This window comes from Simochromis diagramma, unplaced genomic scaffold (genome assembly GCF_900408965.1).
Source record: "Simochromis diagramma unplaced genomic scaffold, fSimDia1.1 OVJJ01000333.1, whole genome shotgun sequence".
Lineage (NCBI taxonomy): Eukaryota > Metazoa > Chordata > Actinopteri > Cichliformes > Cichlidae > Simochromis > Simochromis diagramma.
Genome location: NW_024386765.1, coordinates 3,584,701 through 3,612,379, shown reverse-complemented (window position 1 = coordinate 3,612,379; position 27,679 = coordinate 3,584,701). Strand labels below are relative to the sequence as shown.

General features: G+C 41.8%; 2 protein-coding genes across 2 annotated transcripts in view; both read left to right on the top strand.

The window, feature by feature from the left end:
* spire2 (spire-type actin nucleation factor 2) overlaps positions 1–1,837 on the top strand; it is a 49,933-nt gene extending 48,096 nt beyond the window's left edge. Inside the window, exon 15 of the mRNA XM_040036388.1 lies at positions 622–1,837. Coding sequence (XP_039892322.1) covers positions 622–934 — 313 coding nt within the window. The 3' untranslated portion in view covers positions 935–1,837. The remainder of the gene's footprint in view (positions 1–621) is intronic.
* A 4,575-nt stretch (positions 1,838–6,412) lies between these two features.
* Positions 6,413–27,679, top strand: part of sntb2 (syntrophin, beta 2) — a 29,922-nt gene continuing 8,655 nt past the window's right edge. The window contains exons 1-3 of the mRNA XM_040036374.1: positions 6,413–7,401; positions 22,858–23,080; positions 25,907–26,117. Coding sequence (XP_039892308.1) covers positions 6,672–7,401; positions 22,858–23,080; positions 25,907–26,117 — 1,164 coding nt within the window. The 5' untranslated portion in view covers positions 6,413–6,671. The remainder of the gene's footprint in view (positions 7,402–22,857; positions 23,081–25,906; positions 26,118–27,679) is intronic.

Here is a 27,679-nt window from a genome sequence, read left to right as displayed (position 1 = left end):
CAGTTTGGTTTTAAAAGTGCTGCCAATAAATAGATAAATAAAAAGAGAAATAAATTAGTGGCTTTTTCTGAAGAAGAAAAACTTAAAGTAGTACTGTAGCTTTTCCACAACATGTGTGATTTATTAAATATCTAAAAAAGCATTTTATTTTTGTAAGTCATAAGGGAGGGGGGGTCAGCCCTCAGTTTTTTATGGCTTGTGAACTAAAACATTTTTGTTTTGGGTTTTGGGGGTGTGAGGGATGGCCCTGAGTGCTTATTGGATGTGCAGTTAAATCAGGGGTGTCCAACTCCAGGCCTCGAGGACCGGTGTCCTGCAGGTTTTAGATGTGTCCTTGATCCACCACAGCTGATTTAAATGGCTAAATTAGCTCCTCAACATGTCTTGAAGTTCTCCAGAGGCCTGGTAATGAACTAATTATTTGATTCAGGTGTGTTGATCCAGGGTGAGATCTAAAACCTGCAGGACACCGGCCCTCGAGGCCTGGAGTTGGACACCCCTGAGTTAAATTATTGTTAAAGAACCATGTAGTCATTATGGAAATCTCCCTTAGTTTTATATTCGGCTTTCTTTGAGTGCCTCATGTCTGCTCTAATAAAACTGTTCCACCCTCCTCTGCAGGTCGCTGCGCAGCTTATCCCGCCGCTCAGTGGAGGAGGAGTTCCCCCACCTGTACGCTCACGGCTGCACACTGAGGGACGTCTGTGCTGAATGCACCAAATTCGTCGCCGATGTCATTTCCTCCAGTCGCCGGAGCCTGGACATCCTCAACAATACTCCCAAGAGGGAGGCCAAAGCTGCTGCTGCTGCTGCTGCTGCTGCTCAGAGACCACAGCTGCAACGCCAGTCCCAAGTCGAGGCGTTCCCTCAAGCAAACTCTCACCCTCCACCTTTCCCTCAGCCACAGTGTCTCCCTCCCCACTCCCAACATTAAGAGCAGCTCCACCACGCCGAGACGATCAACAATGCAAGCCAATGAGCAGACTGATGGACACTGTGCACACATTCACAGACAAACTAGGCTTCTAGTGGGTTCATGCACAGCAGTAACGACTCAACGAGCCATCTGATTGGCTCCAATAAATCGTAATGAGAACACTCGATCCAGTGAGGTGCTTCAAGGTTCTTTAAATATTACTGGGTTGAATGGTTGTGCTATGATATATAAAGCTTAAAAAACGAATTTTCTCGGGCTGTATCTCGAGCCTTTTTAGTAAGAAACTAGAGACTCCAACACACCACCGCCTCACCCGTCATTCAGCTGCATTATCTTCCTTATCTTACCCATCACAAATGCACACATGCACAGAGCTCTTGACCTTTTAAGGTTTGAGTGAGTAGCTCTCTCTGTTTCTGCCTTATCAACAGCACTACGACACTCCCCGACGCTCACAGCTGCAGACTGAGGAGAGGGCAGATCGGGAGAGTGCCGGAGGGAGGGGGGTGCTGTAAGAGAGAAGAGAGAGGGTGGAGGTGAGGTTGAAAGCTGCACAGCATAGAGTCAGCATCTCATTTTAGCGCTCTGTGGTTGCCTTGTTTTTTGTTTTGAATGTAACTTAGAGAAACAGAATTGTAAATTTAAAGCTTGTACACGACCCTCAGCGTTTATGTATAATCATCCAAAAAGTTCCCGTTCCAGCTGGATGAGGCTTCGACGGCGGCGACACTGTGAATGTAACGGGGTGAAGCTGCAGGCTGCACCCTTAACTGACGCAGCGTGACGATGCTCATGTGAAACTCCCGCCCCCCTTCACTCCCCGTGGACGCTTGCAATCTGCTCTGGTTTTGTAAACACTAAGAAAACCTCAGCTGCAATAAAATCTAACGACAAACACGACCAGCGCTGCGTCTCCGAGTTTTTCTGTTTGACGTGTTCAGTAGACCCGAGCTTCACGAATAAACACAACACGCTGCTTCATAATTCAGGAGTAAAGTCCCTGTTCTTGAGCAGCAGGTGGGTAAAAGACCTTGTTGACGGATCATTTATACTTTAGAAAATTAAAAATTGACACATCTGTGGTTCTAATGCAGTACGTGAAAGGAATAAGCAGGCAGGTAGAGATTATTTCACTACAAGTTAACAGAAGATTCTGAATAAATGAGTGGGACCACAGATACACACTACATTTATGTAATAGAGAGAATACACACACTCTGCTGAGGCGCAGGTACTCAGGACTGCATCACCAGCTTTTCTCACAGTTTTCTTTCACCTGCTCATGATGCTCAGCTGTTTACAGTACATACATGTAAATGCTGGCCTTAAAGTGCACCAACTCTCAGACTGCAGTGCATTTGTCTGATTATTCTCTCAGAAGTCACGAGGAAAAGCTGGAATTGTGGCAGAAGAATCACTGTTGGGGTAACAGAGGACGGGTGAAGCAGTTTGATGCGGTTTCAATAGGATAATGTGAATAATGTGACACGGCCGTGTAGATCTATGGGACAGAAATGAGGAAACAGCTTGTTTCACGACTTTGACGCTCCAGCTTGGAACATGTAAGGGAAAACTGATGGGCGGCTCTTCCTCAGATGCTGTAGAACAATCGCTGCTCTTTACAGATGTGGAAAAACTGACAGAGTCAGCTGAGTCATCCTTCGCTATATTCTAAACAAGCGGGAAAGTGCATATGAGGTGTACTTCCTGAGGACAGCACAGGCCGGATCCGGTGACTCTGCCGTGCTGTGGGAGGATTGTTCTGGCATGATTTGGATCCAGCTTTGGGATTGGACAACCTGGGACTTCACCTTCAAACCTCCGGTCCACAGGTGGAGTGTCTCGGGAAAGTTGCAGAGACTCGAAGCTCTAAAAACCTTACCAGAAAACATTTTCTGTGTAAGACAAAAATAAATCAAAAATTCAAATTAACAACTTTAGTATTACTTAAAGACTGGAACCGCTGAACAACCCACCTGCTAACTGCGGAGATCTCACTTGAATAGAACAACATGCCTGAAGGCAGTCGGTGCAGCAGTCCTACAATAAACCCTGCCTTCATGACGGTTATAATGTTGAACCCTTTTTTGAAAGCGAGCGTATTGTTGTTTTATCTACACACAGAAAGATCTATGGAAACATGGCTGATGTAGCAGCTGAGCTTCTTTCATTCAAAATTGATGAAGGTAAATCGAGTCACAGATGTGACTCTGCCGGTGGCAAAGAGCACAGACACAAGGGTGGAGAAGTCATGTTGTGACACTGGAGGTCTCACCAACACAAATATTTTTGTATTTACCTACACTTAGTCCAGCCTCTGCATAACAGCTGGGAAACCTCATGTAATTTGTGATTATCTTAATAACCAGGAACATCTGATTACAGTAACCGGATTAGCTGCTGTAAAAGGAAAATGTCTTTAATGTACAAACGCTAAGAATCCTGTCATACTATCACTGATCTCCATCAGGCCAGAGGGTAATAATGAGAACAGTTAAAATAATAATGATGACTTATCATACTGTGATCACAAGTGATGTGGATATGGAACATGAGGAACAAAAGGTTTTTCCTCCACAGCGCATTAAAAATGTCTTTATAATGGAAACTAATGATGCTCTAATGTGGAAGCCACTTTGGTTCAGATTACGGATAAAACAGCAGATTATAAATGACAAAAGTAGCTATCAAGATAAAATGATGATCTTACCACAGTCTAATTTTAATAATAATAATAAACAGAGTGCTTTTTAAAAAATAATTAAATTAATGGATTAATAAAGTATTCTGATTCTGTGGGAACCGTAGCCTCAGTTTCCTGTTCTCAGCTGACAGGAGAGGAACCTGGTGTGGTCTTCTGTTTCTGTAGCCATCTCCTTCAAGGTTTGACATGTTGTGTCTTCAGGGATGCTCTTCTGCATACCTTGGTTGTAACAAGTAGTTATTTGACTCACTGTTGCCTTCCTGTGTGGATATTCTCCTCTGACCTCTGGCATCAACGTGAACTGCTGCTCACTGGATATTTTCTCTTTTTTAGACCATTCTCTGTAAACTCCAGAGATGGTGAAGTGGAAAAATCTCTGGCATCAACACCCATGCCACATTCATAGTGAACAGAGAGACATTCCTGTATTTTATTAATCAAATATAAATAAAAACATATATCAGGTTTTGATGCATGTTATTTATTGGTGTTGGAGTTTATATTACTTAGTTATATTTTGCTCCTTCTGTAGTTACGGCTATCTGACTATGTGAGGTAGTACTGGGACTATCAAAGTAGACATTAGGCAGCAGGATCCATTAATAGAGTCACCGCAGTGAGTGAACTTAAGAAGGCTTTGTCCCCACTACTCAGTGGATCCATAATGGCTTTATGGACTCCCCGCCTCTGCCATCATGAATAAATAATCTACAGGTCTACGTGTCCATTGGCTGCGTGTGCCTGTCATCCAGCTCTGAGTTTACTCTGACAAGCCGCATGAGTCCAAGCTGCTTTATGGGGACTAAAAGAGGAAGGTGGGTGATTATACTTTCAGAATAAAAGCGTTCAAGTATGTGGTCCACCTAATGAAGGCTCTGGGTTTCAGGACACCTTTATTATCACGACAAGTTTAAACTGTTTTACAAGTTTTGTCTTCAGTGGCTTACATTTTTTTTTATATTTATATAATTCATGCAATTAATTTAAATAATTTTATCTTTCATATTGGCTCCAAACGCTCCCAAACAATAACTGAAAACTGACTTTGGACTTTTCAAAGTGAAAATATTAACTATCTTATATTCTGTACTTATAGTAAAATTTTGAATTTTTTGTCAGATGTTTCTCTCACACAAACTTAAGCTGTAATTTTGACCTAGTAAGTCAGAAATTAGACTGCAAATGACTGGTAACTAAATTTGGATTTTAAAAAGTAAAACTTTTTTTTTAAATTCTTGGTTATTTATTATTTAATTATTTGTCATGAATATTATTATTGTTAATATTAGTTCATTCAAAATAAAATAAAAATGTAACTTAAAACCAGTTAAAATACAACATATCGACATCCTCAGTCAAAATGTGACTTAAAATCTCACAGTTTTGACATTAAACACCCTGGGTTGTTTTAAAATTGTTTAAAATTCACTTGAAAATCCTGATTTTTTCAATATCAAATAATCCTTTTTTTAATGGCTCTGTCATGTAGTGGTTTACAAATTCGCCTAACGAGTGAAAGATACCTTGTTTGATCTCAGGTAGAGACACAAATCCCTTCAGAGCTCCATCAGGAAGGACAAATCCTTATAACATCTGCCAAATCCAACATGCAGAGCTACCCACTGTGACGACCACCTTGTGAACAACGGAGCAGCCGAAAGTAGTTTTGTAAATAATTTCCAAATTTGCATCTAAAAACACCACAAAACCTCTGGATGAATTTCCTCTGGACTGATGAGACCAAAGTGAATGGTGCACAGTGGAATTTGGAGAAATTGGAGAAAACCAAATTCAGCTTCTAGGCACAAACACCTCCTGCCAAGTATTAAGCAGGGTGATGGAGGAGTGATGATTTGGGCTTATTTTCCAGCCATGGGGGCCTGGGCTCCTACCAGCCACAGAGTCGACCATAAACTCAGAGTCAAATGTGAAGCCCAAAGGCCCAACTGGGTCATACGACAGGACAATGACCCCAAACACAGCAGCAAGTATATAACAGGATGACTGGGGGGGGGGAAGGAAAAGAATCAAGGTGTTTCAATGGCCTAGTCCAGACCTCAACCTCAAATTCTATGGTGGGACGTTATGAGAGGTGTGCATAAATAAATGCCCACAAACCTCAATGAAATGAAGCAACACTGTAAAGAAGAGTGGGCTGAAATCTCCCACAACCACGTGACAGACAGAAGTTACACGCAAAGTTATTTCTTCAAGTTATTAATGCTAAAGGTGAATCTATGAACTGTGAACGATGGCGCGTTTTTACAAGCTGCTTCTGACATTGTTTCTGGGGTAAATAAATAATGACATTGTGTAATAAGTCACGTGTTGATGTTCTCCTGCAGTTGTAAGACCTGGTGAGGATTATTATTATTATTATTATTATTATTATTATTATTTAACATTTCCTGATATGCAAAATCTTAAAATTGTCAGTGGGTGTACTTTCTTCTAAATTTGGACTTAATATGTAAATCGTTTTGACTTCAATTTGTTATGTTTTCACTTGGGGTCTTAATTGTGTGATTTATTTTTATGTTTTATATATTTTCTTCAAAGAAATATGATGAATTTTAATCTTAATTCCTTGCTTTTTCTTGTGGACTTTTGCCCTTTTTCTTTTATGTCAGTGTTTTTAGTCCATATTTTGAGCTTCGTCTTCTCTTTCTTGGTTTCCTGCACTGGCAGGAGCCGTCTACTCTGACCGCTTTTTTTATTTTGAAAGGGTTGACAGGAAGCTTTCTCGTTTCAGTCGCTCTAACTTCCAGTGGAAGTTGGACATCCTCAGAGCTTGAACTCAACAACAAGCTGGCACATCACAGCCAGTTGTGCTTTTCCTCTTCTCTCCCTGTGTTCTGGGAGTCCTTCTGTCTCCCCCCACCTCTGCCTGCAGTCACGGCGGGAGTGGGTGTGTCAATGCGGGCCCGTGGAGCCTAGTCGCTGCTTGTGCGCGCTCTGAAAAAGAGGAAAAAGTTGATGATGAGTTTAGTGTGAAAGCGGCCCGCCTCGGAGCAGGCTAACCGTCCCGGAATGGCAGTTTGGACCCGAGCAGATAAAAACGGACAGCTGGACCTTCTGCTCCGTGACCGCTGGATCCGAGTGACCGCCGAGCTCACCCGAGAAACGCTCACTTTGACGGCCGACGCGGAGGCAACCGGCCCCGGGACCAATCACTGGGACTACAGCAACTCTTCGGCGGGCCTGCGAAATGGCATGTCAAACGGAAACGACCCGGGAACGAGTCCCGGGAACCCCGGCCGCGGTCATTCCTCGGGTCAGGACCAACTCCAGAACCAGAGCCACGGGGGTCGGGGGCGCAGCGGCAGCCCGGGGCGCGGGGGGGTCAGTCGGGGTCAGTACGACGGCGGTTACAGCACGAACAGCCCTGGAAAGTACCCGAATAACGGCACTAACTCAGACTTCGGGAGCCCCGGCTCCAGCTACGGCAGCCCCGGGTCCAGTTTCGGGTCGAGACCAGGCGACTTCCACGTCAGCCTGGACGGGTCTTCGGAAGCTGTGCGCAAAGTCCGGGTTGTCAAACAGGAGTCTGGCGGGCTGGGGATCAGCATTAAGGGGGGGCGCGAGAACAGGATGCCCATCCTCATCTCAAAGATCTTCCCGGGGCTCGCCGCAGACCAGAGCCGGGCTCTCCGGGTGGGCGACGCGATCCTGTCGGTGAACGGCAACGACCTCCGGGAGGCAACGCACGACCAGGCGGTCCAGGCGCTCAAGAAGGCAGGCAAAGAAGTCACGCTGGAGGGTAAGTTGGCCCACGCGAGAGCGGGGATTTGAAAGGGCCGAGATTAGAGTCCTGTGGTCAGGCTGCACACCTCTATCACATCTCCAGGAACTTTCACAGGTTTCAGTTCAGCTCCGGGACTTCGTATTCCAGCACGTGTTCGAAAGGTGAGCGCAGTTTCCATACTTGGATTAATAGCTTCAAACCATTTGTGGAAACACGTCACATGTTGGAGCACGCAAGTAAAAAGAAAACTGCACAAGTCGCCAGTTACACAGCAGGACTGAGTTTTTAAAAAGCACTTCTGGAGTAATACTTTTAATTTAATCTGCACACCACATCGCTCCCTCATGGCACTGCGTGGTGCAGAGTGCCATAAACTCTTTTTGGATCGCTCCACACACGTCCTGTGGGTTTGTAACTTTCACCACACATAATTGTTTGCATAACACATTATAATATAGACATAAACACACACAATCCCAGTTGATCTATGACTAGGAGGCGTGGAGGAGGAGGAGGCTGTGGAGGAGCAGGGCTTAAGTAATATCAACAGAACAGAGAGTCTTTGATTAGTGTAAACAGGAATGTAACCACAGCTGTGGTCACAGTCAGAGTTGGATACATTGTACTCTGTGTCTGAACAGTTGTGGATTACTAAAGGATGAGAAGTCAGAGTAAACACGAGCAGAGATTTGTCTGTGGTTGAAGGTGCTGGTCGGAAGAAAGTGATAAACAGACTTGATCTATATTATTATTGTAATGTATCTGCCTTACAATGTAAACTGGCTTAAGTCGACTGCTGTTGCGATTTAGCGATATAAAAATAAAATTAAAAATAAATCAATATTCTATCTCATATGAATGAAAAAATGCATAAATGTAAAGTCTCGCAAAGTGCACACACGTCCTCAAATTGGAACACTCTGAGGAATTTCTCAGTCTAATTCCCTTTTTCCACATTTAAAATGTGGGAAACAGGAATAAGGCATTTTCTTTCTCATGCCTTGAGAAAGAAAATGACTAAAACACCATCTGCACCTGTACGAACATGTTATCTCTGCACACGTGTCAGTTAGAAAAGAAAAGGCAAGTACTAGAAATAACATTTCGTGCACCTAAAATAAATACGAAGCTATAATGTATAGATCAATTTTGATAGATTTGGAAAAAGGTAAGTAATGTGATGAATAAAATTATGGCAAAATAAATTAAAGGGTAGAAAAAAATAAGCTTTGTATACATATATTAAAAATAAATATATATTTGTAGAAGTTTGAATTAAAACATAAAACGTGAGTGGATTTTTGGTTTGTCTTAGAAATTTAAATATTTGCATGTACTGTACTTTGCAAAAGTCTTGAGCCACCGTTCAGTTCTTTGTGTTTTGCTGGGAAAATAGGAAATACATGCAAACATGCACAGTAACACAGTCTATAAGGCTGTGTTATACAATTCTAACAAGCTTGAAAGTCACCATTTTGTGTGACCACCTTTATTTTTCAGCAAAGCCTGAACTCTCAGCCAAGCTTTCATGTAATTCCTTTAAGTAGTCTTCAGGAATAGTTCTCCAGGGGTCTCGAAGGACATTCAAAGCTCTTCTTTGGATATTTGCTTCCTTTTAATTCTTCCGTTCTCCGTTAAGATGATACCACATTGGTTGCCATGCTGAAAAATGAAGCCGTTACCAATCAAATGCCTTCCAGGTCATATTGAATGGTTCTTCAAAATTTGACAATGCTTTTTTCTTTTCAGCTGAAGGGTGTGATGCATCGTTCAGGTGCTGTGATAAGTGTTTGCAGGAAGTTTTCCCCTATTTCTTTAAGAACATCTGGTGTAAATTGTTTTGTTTTTTAGAACTACCACTTCTTCTTTTGTCCTTCACTTGTCCAGTTTCTTCAAAATCTTTGAGAACAGACTGCACACCATGTTGAGCTATACCAAGTTTTCAGCTTGTAGCTCTTTGGGAATCACCTCGTTGGTGCAAAAGTACAATTTTATGCGTGTCAGACTGTTATCTTGAAATGTTTTTCATAGAGTCAACTAAACAAATGTCACCAAACGATATGGTTTGTGACGAATGACAAAGTGTCTAAACATACTATTTCAAATTAGTTCTGTGCTAAATAATCTCCCATGTCATTATTCTACCCACAGTTTACTAGGGATGGGTACCGGTATCCGTTCTGACATAAACGGTAGTAACCAGACCGAAAAGCAGCGCACATTTCGGTGCTTTCTTTTCCTGAGATGTCATACACTTTGGATTCTAGCCAATCATTTTACCTTTGCAATCGTAGTAGGCGGGTCCAGGTACGTACGTTCTTTTAGAGCAGAGCTACAGATTAAAAATGCCCAAGGCGAAGCGGTCAAAAGTCTGGCTGTACTTCACAGCAAAATATGCAAACTCAGCAGCCTGCAACAAGTGCTTTAAGCTGATACTGTGATACTGTGCAAAGGAGGTAACACCTCGAATCTGATGAAACACCTGGCGACGTATAGCATTTTGTTAAAAGCCGAGAAATGCACCGTATTTGATAGCTTGCTGCGAGACCTCACACCGAGCACATCTACTGCAGGTGTGGTGCCTGTAATCGGACGCAGAGTTAGCAACATCCCCCAAAAACCGGAGGAGTACAGTCCTGGCCCCTAGCCCTGCCAGTGTAGCAGAAATGATGACGGATGATGATGATGGCAGCAGCCGTTCTTCTCTGAGTGAGTCGCTTAATGTTGTTCGTGTGTAGTTTGCGTTGAGTAGGCTAACCACGTTATTAAATTAATGCATGTAAGGTGAACTAGCAAACACCGTCGTAGCTACATGCGGCTGTCTTCTTGTTTGATGGCAGATACTCCCTTCACCCTGGCCAAAAAGGCTAAAATGACCAAAGAAAAAGTGGAAAACAGCTAAACATGAGAGGTTTTTGGACAAAGTTTGTGTTTTTTTTCCATTGTTTAAGCACTGCTTCCAGCCAAGAGTGATACCATATATGCCCCATAGCTGCAGAAAAGGCTAAGATTGTTATCTTTTCACAAAAAACAGCTAAACATGAGAGGTTTTTGGACAAATTGTGTGTTCTCCATTCTTTAAGCACCGGCACCGTTTCAAAAGTACCGGTTTGGTACTGGTATCGGATAAAACCTAAACAATACCCATCCCTACAGTTTACATACTTTGTCATTTAATAGGCTGTTATTTTTATTTATATAGTGCACCAGAACAAAAAAAAATGTTTTTATTAAAAAAAATGGTCTGAACCAGTTTCAAACTGCTCTGGCTTTGACTCAAAAGACTGTGTATTGTGACGTGCTGACCGCTGTGTCAGAATTAGAGAGAATTATCAGCTAACACTACAGCTCTGAGCAGCTTTTGTGTCTTTAATCTTTAATGCTTGTTTTAGATTGACAGCCCATTTGGTGTGTTCACTCGTCAGCCTCTGGCAGACAGCCAAAGGCTATAGAAGCTGCACAGCCAGATGTTTTTTCCAAGTAGTAGGTGGAGACCAAAACAAAGCTAAAAGAAGAGTAAATGACATTCATTTACATTTGGCGGTCTACTAGAACAATGACTTCAAAGGTGTCAGGCTGCTAGGTGTATATTACGGCTGCGCAATTAATAGAAATGTTTATTCGGTTACAATCATGGCTTCCAGATATTAAAAAAATGACATAAGCAGAACAAAACAATCACTGTGCAGGCTTCCTTTTCACAGGGGGGGTCTCATTTCGTTTTGTACTGCAAATCCAGCACACCCAAACTGACTTCCTAACAAGTTTTGGCAACAAGAGGAAGCACTTTAGTTTAGGAGTTAAGCGAGGATCAACAAATACAATTTCAACAAGCACACCAAAATTTTACATTACACTGATCTTAATATTGACCAAGATGATCGAGCTCATTGTCTTTACCATTAAAAAAAATATAGGGGTCAGGGAATCTTCAGCTGGGTGTCAAGAGAAACGAGAGTTACATGTAAAATTCTTCTGGTAGTCATGTGACACACAACTCACATGATGTGTGATTTCTGCTATTTGGAAATGCGCTCCCAAGACCAGACTGCAGGAAATAGAAGCATAAACATAGGTATTTGAGTGCTTTCATGAAATATGACATAAAATCACAATTTGGTTATAAAGAGGATCTAAAAATCATCATGGTGTAGATGGACACCACTAAAATAGTGTCCTCTGGTGCTGATAAGCAAACAAGGAATAAACACCTGTGGAGGAAAACCTAAAGCAGAGTTATTTTAACAACGAAGTCCATGGCACTTGCAGTATTGGGAATCTAAATGGCTTTTAATTTGCAGCACGTCAAAACACGCAGATTTTGTGTCCAAGCGCTCATTGAAATTAAACTTCATTTACGTTTCAAACTAAGCGCCTAAAGGTGCTTCGAGGTTGCTCGACGCGCAGCAGCACTTTTAGTTTTCTTTTATTTTCGAATTTAATTAAGTTTGAAAACCGCACTTATTTAAAGACTAACTGGTGCCGTCTGATGTGGGAAACAGGTGGTTGAAAAGTTTTTGTATTTATAAGAATGCTTATCACACCTACAGTTCCACAAAAGGTAGGTCTGCTAAAGGTTAGGTGTGCAGACACGCTTTCCTAAAACCTACGCACTTTTCAGCAAGCCTGAACACCCACTAAACTCCAGATAAAAGAGCCTGAACGCACACTGTAGGTAAATGAGAGCTGAGTCAGTGAAACCAACTGACAGGAAATTAGTCTACAGCAATCATATTTGCCAGCTGCAATAGTCTTCAGTGACTCCTGGTTAGACTTTGTAAAACCTTAAAAACATCATTTGTGTAGATGGAGTTATGGTGTGGGCTGAGAATGTGTTGTTTACTGGCTCATTATGTGGCTCCAGAGCTTCATTGAGATGCATTCAGAGCCTAAAAGTGCACTGATGTTGAACTGTTCAATCTTTAGAAAAAATGGAAAAAGAATGGATTGCTGGCCACAGAGCCCTTGGGATACGGAAACTTCAAGTTGGGAATGGCTAAATGCAGTGTTTAATGGTTTGGAATGAACGCCGGGTGAATACTGACGAGCAGTGATTGTAGGAACTGATCAATGAGTGACACATTTCCACTAAAGTCAGAATGAGGCCTGTTTTTAAGCTCTCAGCTGTGCCAAATAAAAGCTTAGGCGTCTTTGTGAATGTGGTATCGGGATTTTCTGGTAACACAGAAATAATTATCACTTCGAAACCTCTGGTGGAAACCAGCCTTTTGGATCTGATATCAACATAAAAAGCATTTGCAGTCACCCTCGGGTGCACACAGGAAGATGTGCCGGATGCATCTACAGTCCAGACTGAGAGGTCTTTTTCTAGGAATGTGTCAGCTGCCTGTCACTGTTTGCCAGTTTGACGGCAGTGAGCTGTGTTGTTTGTGGCTCTGCCGCTGCAGCAGTGAGCCAGAATGAGGCTCGAGTTTCCAGACTCTTTCCGCCATGTACACATTATACAAACCTCCAAAATGTTCAGACAATTAGCACGGGAGCCCCACATTCCTGACCTCCGCTCGCATGTTTTTATGTAGGGCAAAGGTCAAAACTGGTGGGTCCGGCTTGCATGATTCGTGCTGCTCCACATGTTCCACCACACTTTATGTAAGTTTTATCATCTGCACTACAGGGGAGGATGTCCAACTGCATCAATTAGTCAATCAATGAGTAGTTAAATGATCATTTGGGCTATTTTTAAACAAAAATGCAGCACATTTAATGGCTTCCGGTTCTTCAAACATATGGATTTGATGCTTTTCTTTGAACTCTAATGGTTTTGTGTTTTAGACTTACTTTTTAGACAAAATAAGACATCTGATGTAAAACACAAAGTAATTATAACAGAACTATTCTCAATGACAGGAACTTATAGTTGAAGTGGCAATAGCAACCATGGCATTTATTTAACTGTACAAAGTATGCCATCCATCCATTTTTCCACTTATCCAGATTAGGCGGCCTTTCCCAGCCATCATAGGACAGGTAACCAGACTATCACAGGACTCTTGGGCTGTTCTTCTTGGAAAAATCTTGTTTGGTTACTTAGTAACCCCAGCATCCATGATGGAGAAGCTGATGGGACATCCACACAACACCTTAACATGAACTCAGTATACGCTTTCCACCGACAAAGTTTACAGACCACTCGGACACTCTTTTTGGATCACACTAAATATTTTGTAATTTTTTAGCATTCTAAGTGTCAGAATTGAGGATCATCCAGGGTGTACTCATGAGCAGCATCTTCACAGTCAGATCCATCCCTCACTTGCCACACCTGGTTTCAAAACACCAAGCTGGCAACAGTGAAAACATTCAGCTTGTGGCTTCAAAACATGACTTGACAAACCTGTGGGTGGTGTCACAGTGGCTACATCCACTTTTTCTAGTTTTTTCAGACACTCTTTTTCTACTCTTGGATCTGTGACATCATAGACAGCAGATATGCCTGGTATGGTCTTATGCTGCTGTAGCCCAAGGCTCAATGTGATATGGGTTCAGAGATGCCCTTCGGCATACCTTGGTTGTAATGTGGTTATCTCAGTTACTATCTTCCCATTCTCCTCCAATGCCTGACATCAAAAAGATATTTTCACCCAGAGAACTGGCACTCGCTGGATATTTTTCTCTTTTTTTGACCATTCTCTGTAAACCTCAGAGATGCTTGTGGTGGGAAAGCTCAGGAGATCAGCAGTTTCTAAAACTTTCAGATCGGCCTGTCTGACACCAACAACCATGCCACATTCAACGTCTTTTAAAGCAATTCTTCTTCCCCATTCTGATGCTCAGTTTGTCTTGGCCATGTCTGCATGCCTAAATGCATTGAGTCGGTGCCATGCAATATGTGTGCTGTTGATCTGTTGAACGAGTGTTCCTAATAAAGCTCTAGACTACTTGTTCGTTTCTGAGTTTTTGGAAATTCTACTTTGCTTGCATTATTGAGGTCTAAGTGGATCGCAGTGAATTGGACTCCACTGTCACTGAAAATATTAAAGCTTTGTAAAGTAGAATTTGTGGAAGAATTTACATTAAATCCTAAGCATCCTGCTTTTTCTTGCACTGTAGTAACACAGGCTGCATGTGAGTACGAGTTGAGGCCATTTGCTGCACGAGGTTGAATTCACCCTCCAAGGCCACAGGTAGGGAGGTCTCGATAAGCACACTGAAGTTGCCTGACCTTTTAATGCATGACATACATAATCCAGATATGACACGCTGCTGATTAATCCCCCTCCCCTCAGCAGCTGACTGGAAGACACAACATCCCGTATGTCCAAATGATTAGTTGAAGCTTGCTGCAGCAGCCCTTTCTATCTTATTGGGTTAGCCTTCTGCTCGGTGGAAGGAGACACGAGATGAGCCTTTTGTGAGTAATTGAATAGAATAAAAAAAAAAAAAACAGACACAAAGGGCATTGATAAAACGGGGACAGCCTTGATGAGGAACGGTTCTTTTCTTTTCAGCCAACGGTGCGTTTACTGTCCTCACGGGGTGCGATCTGCCACGGAGCATGAGTCTGCACTGCCTGAAATAGGCCACCGCCACTTTCTCGGCTCTGAACTCTGTTGCCTTTGATACCAATCTGAGGATAAGTCTCTGGTTTCCAGCTGCCAAGGGAATTATAAATGACCTTAAAATGAAATTAGGAAGACATGTTTGTATTAGCACTGACAGAGCGACATTGTAAGACGTGTTTGAGGCCCCTCACCCTTCCAAGACCCCCAGAGTGACACTAAATTACTACGCATAGGGCAGACATGGTTTCTATCTCTTTGTAGTCGTTTTGCATTTATTTGTGTTTAATTTGCGTGCCTGTTTCTAGATGTTCTGTTTAGCATCCTTTTGAGTCTCACCAAGTGTTTTGGGTGCATTTGGATTGCATTATTTTGAGTCTTTGCAGGTGTTCTGAGTTTATTTGCAGCTCTTTGAATCTCTTTATAGTTGTTTCGAGTCACTTTGTAGCGATTTGTTTCTTTTTGCAATTGATCAGAGTTTGTAGTTGTTCAGTCGTGTTTCTTTGTTGTTGTTTTGTGTATTTGTTTTGCAATAATTTGCTTTAAAGTCTATTCTCTTGGCTGTGCAACAACCTGAACCTCTTGGTAACCACTTTTGATTGCAACTACTGATTTGTGTTTTTTGATATACATACATGTAAGTCCCAACTTGGTCCCATTCAATTGTGAACTGGTAGCAGACTGACTCAGTCTTAACATCTCTTTATTGCAAAGCCCCTTAGAAGATAATGTGGTTGCGAGTGATCACAGACATGTCTCCGTCTTCAGAGCAGCCATTTGAGCAGCAATAGGCTCCCAAGTGACACACGGTCACAGTAACTTTGGTCATGCTGCAGCGTGACTGTGGCATTAGGACATAAGAGAGCAGCATTTGGTCTGAATACTGAATGCTGAGCTTCTAACCATAAGCTCTGGTGTGTCTGGTCTCATTGCCCTGCCATTGTGGTTTTCATGCAATTACATCTGCTTTGACAGGCGTTCAATTTTTAGAAAGGTTGGACTTTTTTTTTCTCATGTGTGACTGACTTGCATAGCCTAATGCTCCACTACACCAGAAAGCATCCTGCTTGTCCTCTGTAAGAACCTACTACAGCTAAACCAGCATCAGTCTGTGCCCCGCTGCAGCAATGACAGGTAGACATTTGTAATCTTTAGTAGTCGCAAACAATGGTGAATGTGATTATTTTTGTCCATAATCTGCTTTATCCTTGGTAGAAAGTTGACACAGATAAAAATACACTTTCATGCCATACACTGAATGCACTGACCTTTGGGTATGCCAAATAAATTGGAAAACCATTTATAGATAAAATGCCTTAATGGAATGTATTTTGGGATAATCCAGTGTGTTAAATATCCTGTGAATCACGTGATGGATAACACTGCTTTAAAAGAAAAATGCTGTAAATCCAGCATTAGCATAAATGATTGCTGTGTACTGACAGCATTGCCTCCAATAGCTAAAGGCAACCTTAAATGTTAAAGCAGTACCTATCATCACTGTGGAAATGGCAAATTGAAATCAAAAACTCAAATGTTTAAAATAAACACTAATTCAAATGATTTATGATATAAAATATTTTTCTACTATAACATTTATTATGAGTTTGGGACTTTGTTGATATTACATTTTGGAACTCGCTGATCATGACTCTGTTTTTTTTTTTTTTTTATATTTTACTTGGGACGATTTGTTGGTCCTGACTTTGGGTATTTTGAGCCTGACTTGGACTTTTTGGACTAAATTCGCGATGTGATTTGGGCTTTATAGTTCCCCAAGGACTAAACTTGTGAGCTGTTGGTCTTGACTTCACTTTATTTAACTTTTGGTTTGATCATAGGTTTGAATGGCTCTTTGAACTGTTGGTTTTAACTGTTACTTGACGTGGCACTCTTTCGTATTAGCTGAAGTTTTGGCGCTTTTGTAGTGGGAGTTGACTTGGAGCTTACTGGTTCTTAGCTTGATTTTAAACTTGGATTGTACTCTGAATATACAACTTGACTTCATACTGTTGAGTTTTTGATGTTTTGAAAGAATACTTGCTCTTGACTTGTTTTTTGACTCTGGACTTGACCGTAGATTTAGCTACGATCTTGTTGGTATTGACTTGTTCTTTTAACCCTTTGTACATAACCATCAGCAACTAGTTAAAAAATAGAATTATTCATACATGTTAGTGTAACTGCAGCTGTGTGTTCTGGAGACGTGACTGCGCGAGAACATCGTACACAGAAACACGCGTGTGCGCACACTCTTTGTTGGATCTGCTTTCTGACACATTGTTCTCATTATGTTTCTGGCAGAAACACTCGAGGGAAGAAATTGAGAGAGAGGGTGAAAAACTAGAGGTGGGACTGTGAAAGATGTGTGGAAAGGAGAATAAGATTGAGAAAGACTTAGGAAAACAGGACAGACAGAAAGGCAACTTAGCAGCGGAGTTTAGAGAGTAAGAGTGAGTGAGACAAAAGCGAGTGTGGAGAGGTTTGCTGGCCAAAACACAGGGGAATTTCTGGGCAGTTTGGGGGGAAAATCCAGAGGCTGGGGTCTGACTGAGTGACTTGCTGCTCTGTAAGCTATTATTTCAGCCATACCATGAGATGATTACTTCTGTGTGTGTGTGGTAAAGAAGAGTAGTTCTCTGGTAGCTTTGTACCACAACTATTGCCACAACCAAATATGTGTCGAGTCAGACTCTTTCTCTTCTACATGTTATTTTTTCCCGTGCATCCTCTTTCCTTGCAGGCAGTGAGGTATGAAGAGAGGCAGATGAGCCAGACTCACGGGGATGTTGGTCGGCATCTCCGGGGAATTTCCTTCACACACGTTAGTGTAGAAACATACAGACGCACCGATACATGAACAGAGGCGAGAGTCCTCTGTGCATAGGCCTAATTAAAAGCAGAAGTGGAGCTGAGCGACAGGTCTACAGAACTAATGAGTTCATCTAACAGCACCGAAGCAGAGGCAGACAGCACTGAATCTGCCTGCCACGATAGAAAAGGAAGACAGTGTTTTATCACAAAGTTGCCGACTGTGAAGAGGAAATGTGATTATTTCTGGCAGAAAAACGGAAGGAGGGGAAAATCTTTTTAACCAATCTATAACAGATACTTGGAAAACCCACCTGTCTCCGCCAAGAGTTTGTACTAGGTGGTCTTGACTTGGAACGTTGATTTAGGAGTTGCTGGTCTTTAATTGGTCTTGGCCATGGACTCTATATAAGGGGTGGAGGTAGCCAGGCTGACATCACCCATCTGTTAGTGAAGTCACAGAAGCTTCGAGCTGAGTGTTTTTGCAGTCACCATCTTAATATTTTGTAACTGGACTTGCAGAGGTGGTTCACGCGCGCATATTGCAGTGACCTGTTAAAAGCACCATAATTTACAACACAACATTATCAGGACTTGTAATGCACGAGCTTCCACATACACAGTGTGCTGCAGAAAGCTCTCAAAAGATCTCTGAATCTGCTGTCATGCCTCATGTTCAGCTGTATAGTGGATTGCATAATTAGTAGTTCAGAGAAATATGTATCTGCCAGTAGGCTACAGCCAAGAGTAACAACGAGGTGACATCGCAGCAGCTGGAAACGGCACAAGAGGTAAAGCTTGTTTGTGGCATCTCAGCTTTAAAGAGAGACAACAACCAGCGATGATGGCTACATCAAAGAGTGCAGCCACTGCAAGGCCTTTCATTTCGGCCAAAAACACACACAAACACACACACACACAAGGAAAACTGAATAGAAGCAGATGTACAGTGGCCCACAGTGCCAACGTATTACACAACAGAGCATTCACAAGCTTCACTGCAGCCGGACAACAACTTAATTACACACAATGGAGATGGAGATCAGGATTTCAGGTCTATTCTATCGTCATCTATTCGTCCCTTAATATTTGCATGTTTTTCTTTTTAATTTCAAAAGTGCATGGAGATTAGAGCTGCAACCATTAGTCAAAACAGAATTAAACCACAACTATTTTGGGAATTTGCTGCTTAACTGAATATCTTTGGCTTTGGGAGAGATGGTTGGTCAAAACCAGCATTTTAAGGATGTTGGATTGGGTTCTGGAAAAATATGTGGGGCTTAATGTCTCTTTTTTTTTGGATTAAACAAAAGTACAGATTAATTAAGACAAATTATTATTATTATCTATATAGTGGTTTGTTGCAGCTGAAACATAAGTATGGCTGGACTTTTCAACCTTGTTATTATATTTGTTAGTTCATAAGAGAATTATAATAGTTCTATCTCAGTTGCATTGCTATAATTTTGATCCTTTTTTCTGTCTGAGAGTGTATCAGATACTCTCAAGTTTATTCCAATATAAAAAATTGTTAAATTCCTGAAAACATTGGTTATCCTATCCCATCCTACCCTGTCCTGTTATGGCCAATGATCCATGCCCAACACAAGAAGTCTGTCAGAGTGGACTATCTTCAAGTATGAATTTTGGCCCCTGATTTAGTTTTCGATTTTTGGTCATTTGAGAAATTTTAGTCTCTTTTCAGCTTCTGTGTAATTTACGTCTTCTAAACATTTTGGCCGTAGCCGTTGCCATTTTTGTGTGAGGTTCCTGTGGGTAGAGAGTTCGGGTTTCAGGGTGTGTGCCAGCTATTACAAACCCAGCGGTCCGCCAGGCCTCTGCTTACGCACCATCAGCAACATCATTCGTTGCTGAATGGGAATGCCACATACATATACAGATGTAATATTTATATGGCATATGTCACTAAGTTCTTCAGCCGTTACCCCAGGAATCCACCGGGCACAGCTGCTCTATGCACTGCGTGGCTTAAATTAAAGGTCTATATTTCACGGAGGTTTTATCAAGCTGCAGGGACAAGCTAGGAGGGCAGACACACCAATGAGAATCTGGTCAGATTTTTAAAATGGAGACCTCAAGCAGATTACACACTGTGGATCTAAAATGATTCTGATGGGGTTTTTTGTTGTTGTCGTTTTGTTTTTAAGCTGTGCTTAAGACAGAACAATTCACTGGGCTTCAGCTATCCTAATGTTATGCATTAGCATTTATTTAGTCTTTTTCTAATCTTACCCGACACTCAAAGGGCTTTAGACTACAAGCCACATTTTATACTGACTGTATGATACACTGATTTTTACCAAGGATGTCAGTAATTGTTATTGTTTGTTGTTCATGAAAACAAATAAAAACTCAAAAAAATAATTAATAAGGGAAAATGTATCTGATTTGCAGAAGCTGGCCGTCAGACACCTTAAATCCACTCAAAAGATCAATATTTAGAAGTTCAAGAAAAGGAAAAATGTGTACACATCTATTGCGTGAACCTTGCCGGTTCTCATGCATAAAGAAGATAAAGATGAACCCTTTAACACAGAGCTGAGATCGATGGAGCTGGACGTGAATGTTTGCTGTTTGTTGATTAGGTAGTTTCCACCGGTTCATTCTCTGTTGATTATCTGAGCCTGATTCATGGTGGCTGCAGTCTAAACAGAGATCCAGCACCTCCAGCTCTTCTGGGCTGAGACATGATCTCTCTGGTATGTCCTGGAGCCTTTTCTCTATTGGATATGCCTGAAACGCTTCACCTGGGACGATTCCAGGAGACATCAGGGTTAGATGATCAAACCTTCTGCACTGGCTCTGTTTGATGTGGTTGAGAAGAGGCTACCAAATGACTGCGGTAGCAGCACCCAAAAAAAAAGCCAATTTCCACAGCTTGTATGCTTTCTGTCGCTGTCTACAGTTCAAGAAAGAAAGCTGCTGTTAGGAAACAGAGACGTTCACACAGACAATCACAGCCCGGTGATCCACAGTGAGATGTTCGCATGCAGAGATATAAACATGCAGAACCACAAAGAGACCAGGGTCTGCTGACGGAAAATATCTTGGCTGAACATCTCTGCACCAAATCTGATTATTAGTGTGAGAGTGGGGCTTTGCAGCAGAGACGTGCATTTCTCTAGAACTCTCACACATAAACACTGGCATTCAGGAATGCTTTCACACTCTCCTACTTAGTCCAAACCACTTAGGTTTGCAGAAATGGCCCCAGACCGTGTTGGTGTGGGTGGTGTGGTTAGGATGGTTGGTCTTTGCTCTTGCCTTAGCATTACTCCCCACTCCACCCTTCCCTCTGACTCATACGTGTAATGTACACAGTCACCGTGCAGCATGCTTTGCACCTACATATCAGTCAATCTGTATCTCACTGAGTGATTCAGGGTCACACACAGGCACTCTAGTGGTTTTCCACCTTCAAGCTTCCGGTACCCCACCACTCTGAAACATGCAGTTTCACTGACACTGTAAGATCATATCTGTGTTGTCATTTTATTTATTTATTTATGTATTTATTTAGTTTGCAATAGCAGTGAGAGAAGCTGGACATTTTAGCCAGACGTCGAGAACAACTGAAACGACAACTTTAATGATTATTTATACACAACTTTAGCTTTTTCTTGAATATTTTAAGTACTTATTCATTACTTTTAACTTTTTCATAATGCAGCCATAAATTTCAGTCATGTATTGCTTTTTAATCTGCAGTCAGACTGTATAACTTATTATTTAAGGTCTTTTGTGTTTATTCTTCAACATTTAAATGCTTTTATTTGTATTTCAGCTGCCACATCCATTTTTTAGCCAGCTTATTTAAATATCTGTCATACAGTTTTTGCTGCTCGTTTTCTCCTTCAGTTTCTTTTAAATTTTAATTTTTTACTACCCATATCTTTAAGCCCATCAACAGTTTATACTTTTAGATAACCAAGTCAGCTGATTACTCTTTACATTTCCTAAAAATCTGACTCATTTATATAGCTCAAATCTTTGGATGCCTTTCTTAGATGATTGCTAAATAGGTTTACCAGCTTCTCACTGTCAGTGTGTTCTGTTCAAGTATTAAAGCTGTCATGAATTCCTACCTCAGTTCATAATTTTGAGCCATTGGATTCGCATTCTCTTGAACCGTTGTAGGTCTCTCTTGTGCATGCATACCTTCACAATCCTAATATCCTGGTCTACATTCAAGAATGACCTCACCTCCCGAGAGCCTCGTCTCAGGTTTCATGCAGAGCAGACCGACTCATTGTCCAACATACACACATACCCAGACTCTCTCTTTTAGCTCCCATACTCACTTATTTTGCACACAAATGGACTACGAGAGCATGCACAGGACTGAACACGGAGCAAATGTAGTGTTCATTCGCACAGGAGGATAAAACGGAAGAAGAAGAATAAGTGAAGGCAAGGTGGGGGTGAGAAGGCGGCAAAAGTCCAAATTTGGAAAGTGAATCCATCACATCGGAGCAAAAGTGATTTTTATTACAAACAGCTGAGCTCGAAGCCGTACGGCCGAGTCAGGTCCTGTTTTTCTAAGCTAATTTCACGCAGGAGACCACTTTAAAGAATAAAGACGGCCTCTGGGTTCTCGGCCAAAATCTGATGTTATTATGTTCAAAACATCAGGTTGGATAAATACAGGACCAAACCTGAGGCTGAAAGAAGTGCTCTCCACGCGTGTTTTCAGAAGCAGGTTAAAAGCTGACTTCTTTCAGAAAACATCCCAGAGATTCCTTATGGTTTGGGTTAAAGATGGCCACTCCAAATATCGCAACCAAGCATCTGTCTTATTTTAGCTTATTTTACATTCAGCTTCTCAAAAACAGCAACATGATTGGTTTATTCGATGATGGAAAAAGAAGGGGTAAATGTCCATCTCATATATCTGATTTTCTCTTGATTAATGGTGCCACAGTTTGCACTAAGATCAAGATGAAATAAATAAAATATATATAAGTAAATAAAACTTAAAGCATAATTAAATCTACCTTAGATAACATAAAAATATAAATATGCTGAAATAATGTAATAAAAGGGTAAAAAAAATATAACAACTACGCAAAATAAAAACAACCTCATTGGTTGATGTGCTTCTTCTATTGTTACTCCACAGTGAAGTACATCCGTGAGGTTTCTCCACTGTTCAAGAAGCCATCCCTGGTGGCTGACCTGCCGTGGGACGGCGTCCGCCCACAGTCACCCAGCTACAGCGGCAGTGATGACTCAGGGTCGCCCAAACACAGCAGCAGCTCCTCCTCATCCAAAGACAGAAAGGTCATCAGTCTGAAGATGTGCTTCATCTGCAGAAACCTCACCATGCCAGACCTGGAGAACAGGTGTGTGTGTGTGTGTGTGAGGGAAATACCTGTGTATGTGGGAGGTTGGGTGTGGTTGGGTGTGTAATCGTTTTCAGTGCCTAACCTCTGTTCATTAGATTGGAATGTTTGTTTTATAAAGAGATAAAAAGCACGACAGACACACTCCTGTGTCTTTGTGAATATTCAAGTGGGCCTGCAATGCTTTTCTTTAGTTTTTGACATATATTTAGCGAAAGGATTCACCACTGTTCAGATATATATCAACAGCGGCGAATGCTTTCACCAAACATGGCCAAAGTTTCAAATAAGGAGACCTGTGTATATACAGAATGATCCCAACACTGGCCAACAAGTTCTGTTTTTCTTTGTTGTGCTCCTGGGCCTGGTTAATGTCAAACAGAGGGCATTTCCTTTAGATGGTTATAGAAGGAGCTCAGCTCTCAGCACAGCGGCCTCCATCCACCTGCTCCGTGCGTCTCTGAATGCTTTCTACTCTGTTTGCAAATAGAAGGAAAGTGAAGAAAAGTTCTAACTATGGATTTGCTAAAGAAACGGGTGGATGCAGTTTCTTTTTCTGGACAAACAACAGCCAAAGACCAGTATGTTTGTTTATATGTCGCCCTACAAAGACTTGATCACAGAGCTCAGTATGAACCTGCAGTTTTGGCTGAGCTAATCCTAACACAGGGCTGTTCCATGTAATAAGGCCATTGTTGAGTCAGGTTGGGCAAGTTTAAAAACTAGAAGCTGCCAATATATGCGTGCATGCAGTGCCCCACCCCTGACACTCTTTACTGTATCTACTGAATTGTAAGAAATACATGTGTAAAATTTACAGAATTAGTTCTGATAGCTGTCCTGTAATTATAAACCGTTTTATTTAATTCACATAAAGTATGGTTGGCAATGGGGGAGGTCTTATCAGTAAGAAAAGCTGTAAAATTAATGAGTTAAAAGTCCAGAATTTAGTCTTTGATGGGCCAATTACGGCTGCCCAACTGTTTGACATCAACACTTGGGGATGAGGTTGTCATTATATATGGGTAGGCGTCCTGCAGTGTGCAGCTACTTCAGCGCGGGCTCTGGGATAGCTCGTTAGTTCACAAAGTTCTCGGACATGGGAACGAGACTTGCACACTGGCTGTTTGTTCTGCATGACTTAGCATCCACCGTATAGTGCCAGTTCTCTGTGTCGCTGCATTCACTATTCATGCTGATGAGAATCTCCCGTGTCTCTCTAGTGCAACGCAACAAAAACTGAGGAGAGACTCTTCCCCGGTGCTGTTCAGCAATTACAATAATAATTATTACCAGAGTTTAATTCCACAAAATTAGCGAAATAAAAAGTGACAAATCAAGTAATGGACTCACCTAATTGTCCAAGAAAGAATGCACTAAAGTACAAATGTTTCTTGTGTTTATCGCGTAATAAATAGGAGAATGGTGGAAAATGTCCAAGTAAAGCAGCACCTGCAGAAAAGGCCTATTCCCTTTAAGCCGGTGGGTTATAGTTTAAAAATTGCACCTTAAAAAACATGCCCAGATTCAGCCAGTTACAGCTGCAAATCTGCAGGGCGAATGAAAAACGTCTGGCTGTTTGGATAAAAGACACTTGGGAGAAATTTGAAACACAATGAGCCTTCTTGGTCGCGTCACCAGGTCAGAGTGAGATCTGAAAACTGCTAAAGTAAAACCACAATGAGTCACTCACACTGATGTTATCGTAGCAGTTCTATAAAGCTCTACCCCTGCAGCTCCACAGCGTAACACAACGAGTGCTGCGTCCATTTGATTAGTTTGATATTTCAGAAGGACAGACAGGTCTGAGGAAATGGCACACAAGAGAGGCACTGAGGTATATGCACCTGTTACCAAATACTAAAGGGTATTAGCAAAGATACAGCAATGATAGCTGATTGATTACAAAAGGATTTTAGAGGTTAATGTAGTATCACCTTTCACTAAACGGAATCACCAAAATAAGTTAATAAAGCATTAAAAAAAAGTCAAATTCACAAGCGATATCTTCCAAAGAGGACTGTTATCTTCATCTGTCATTTATATTTGGTGGCAGCGCAAACAGAACATCGAGAACAAAGCAAAAACAGACATCCCCTTGATTAGGTATGAAAAGGAGGAACTGAGGTGGAGGTGCATTGCAAAGCAGCTTGCACATGTGCAGCTGTGCAGCAACGGTGGGCAGGCTATAAGAAAGTGCCCAACCAATGGGGGATGGCATTGAGATGCACTCATTCTCTGGGATTCCTGCTGATCTGTCACCTTCAGCCACATTATGATTCTGTTCAACGCTGTTTTTTAAGTTTGAACTATTCCTGCCACAAAGGTCTTAGCAGGCAAACATACAGGGGGAAGAATTATAATCTGAGTTTTAACAGTTAGTTTCCATAAAGATGATGCAAATCCTAATTGTTGCTCAGATAAACAGTGAGTCGCCCTTTTGCAAATCGAGTCTGCGGGAATCGATCGAAGCGTGTTTGTGAATATAACTGCTGAGTGGGTGGAATTTTATAGCGAGGAGTGAGCTGGATTTCTGAATCATCAGCTTGAAACACAAAACTAAGGAATGCCAGCTGCAGTTAAAAGCTCTAAACTGCAGCATGCAGCAGTTAAATGATTATTTACTGAGGAAATTAGATTTAACTTCATCATGAATAACCCACTAGAAGGTACTTGGTTTTAGTGGCTACCATCACTTCCTCCATTTCCAAACTGCACTATTCTTTTACGGCTCATTGTTAGGTAATTTTAAAGAAAGTGACCTTTAATCGTTATCATAATTATTGAAGTCTGATCTAGTTGATGATTCCCTTTTCTCTCATCCAGACTGTTAGAGCTCCATTCCCCAGACGGCCAGCACACGGTGGTGCTGCGATGTAAAGACGGCCCCACCGCCAACACCTGGTTCACTGCCATCCACACCAACATTGCCGCCCTGCTGCCACAGACCTTGGCTCACATCAGCGCCTACCTGGGGGCCTCGACCTCAGCCTCCACACACCCCCATCTCAAACACATCGGCTGGCTGGCTGAACAGGTATTTTTTGCGTGCTGTACTGTACATGAGTTACTACATTAAAAAAAGACCAAAAAGCCCCAAAACAACGACACACATGACCAGATGACTTTGAGCTGGAAGACAAGCGGAGAAAAAGTTTTTGTTGCCAGGTTTTGTTGCTTAATGGATGAACTGTTTGTTTTGAACCCTCTCTTGCTCTGTCTCTACTGAGGCTTTACTTTCACTTTCTATCACCCTCTCTTTTTGCCCGATGTGCAGCAGCATGGCTCTTTAACAGGGCAGAATTTCCATAGTTACCCCAACTGTTTCACCACCCACCTTTTAGGTACCTGCGAAAAGCTACCAAAGGCCACTGTGTTGGGGGAAAAAAAATACACTGTCACCCGAGCCTTAGTTTTCCTGGGATATTTTTGTATCCAGCAGCAAAATTGCATCAAAGCTTAAGGAGACCCAGTGTAAACACAGATCCACCTCTATGCACTTTGTATTGTAAGTAAATGCACTTATAAAAAAACAGAAGAACATACAATGAATGCGCAAAACACAGACTGCATGAGAGGGTAGACAATAGAGGCATGTAAGGAAGAAGAGGTGCTCATTGCATGATGGGAAGTCCCCCTGCAGTGGGAAACTATGTTAGCATAGCTAAAGGGGTCGTTCAGAGTGACAAGAACCAGTCCAAACTAGAAGATTTATCCAAAAAGAAATCATCCAGAGAGGGTGCCTGTCTCCTAAATCCAAATTGAGAGCTGGGCCCTCAGAAGAGGTACCTAATAGCTGAAGGCTCTGCCTCCTACTCTACGTTTAGAAACTCCAGAAATTCCAAATAAGCCTGCATCCTGAAAGCAAAGTGCTCCACAGGGGTAACATTATGCTGTGAAGTCTTTAAGAGCGTTCAGGACTTTTTATGCAAGGATCAAAAATGTAATTTAAATTCTGGAATTAACAGGAAGCCAATCTAACTGAAATATTTTTGTATTCATCATCAGTATGTCTACATGGCAGAAAGTGGAAATCCAGTGTATTATTAGTACTGATGAATAGAGTTGAAGCACAAGCTGCCCTCAAGAGGAAATTGCATCTGTGGTTTTCTTTGTTGCTCGTATGTCACTAAACAAACCTGACGCTCAGACGTGGAGGCTGGCACTTCTGTATGTGAAGCAGCCACAGGAAGAGCGTGTTTTCTTTAATTAGCCTCAGTCCTAACCTCTCCACGTGGCCTCTGAAAGCAGGGCTATACTTTTATCGCACACAGGAACAGTGACTTCACTTTGAAGTGTCTAGTTCTGTATATTTTGACCTGGCTGGAACAGGAAGCACAGATAGAAGTTTCCCTTGTGTTACGTTATATCCTGCAGAGCCCACCTCTGCACCGCAGACACACTCTGTGTTTTAGTGTTGTTGCTTTTCACTGAAAAAACTCCAGTCTCGCAGTAATGACTCGGATGAACACATTGCCCTATTTTTACCACGCGGCTAGAAGAAAAATCAGGTCAGGTTGTCACGATGACCTGATTAACTCCTCTGCTACACCTGTACTCTGTAAAAACTACATCATTACATTAGCAAACTGCATCACA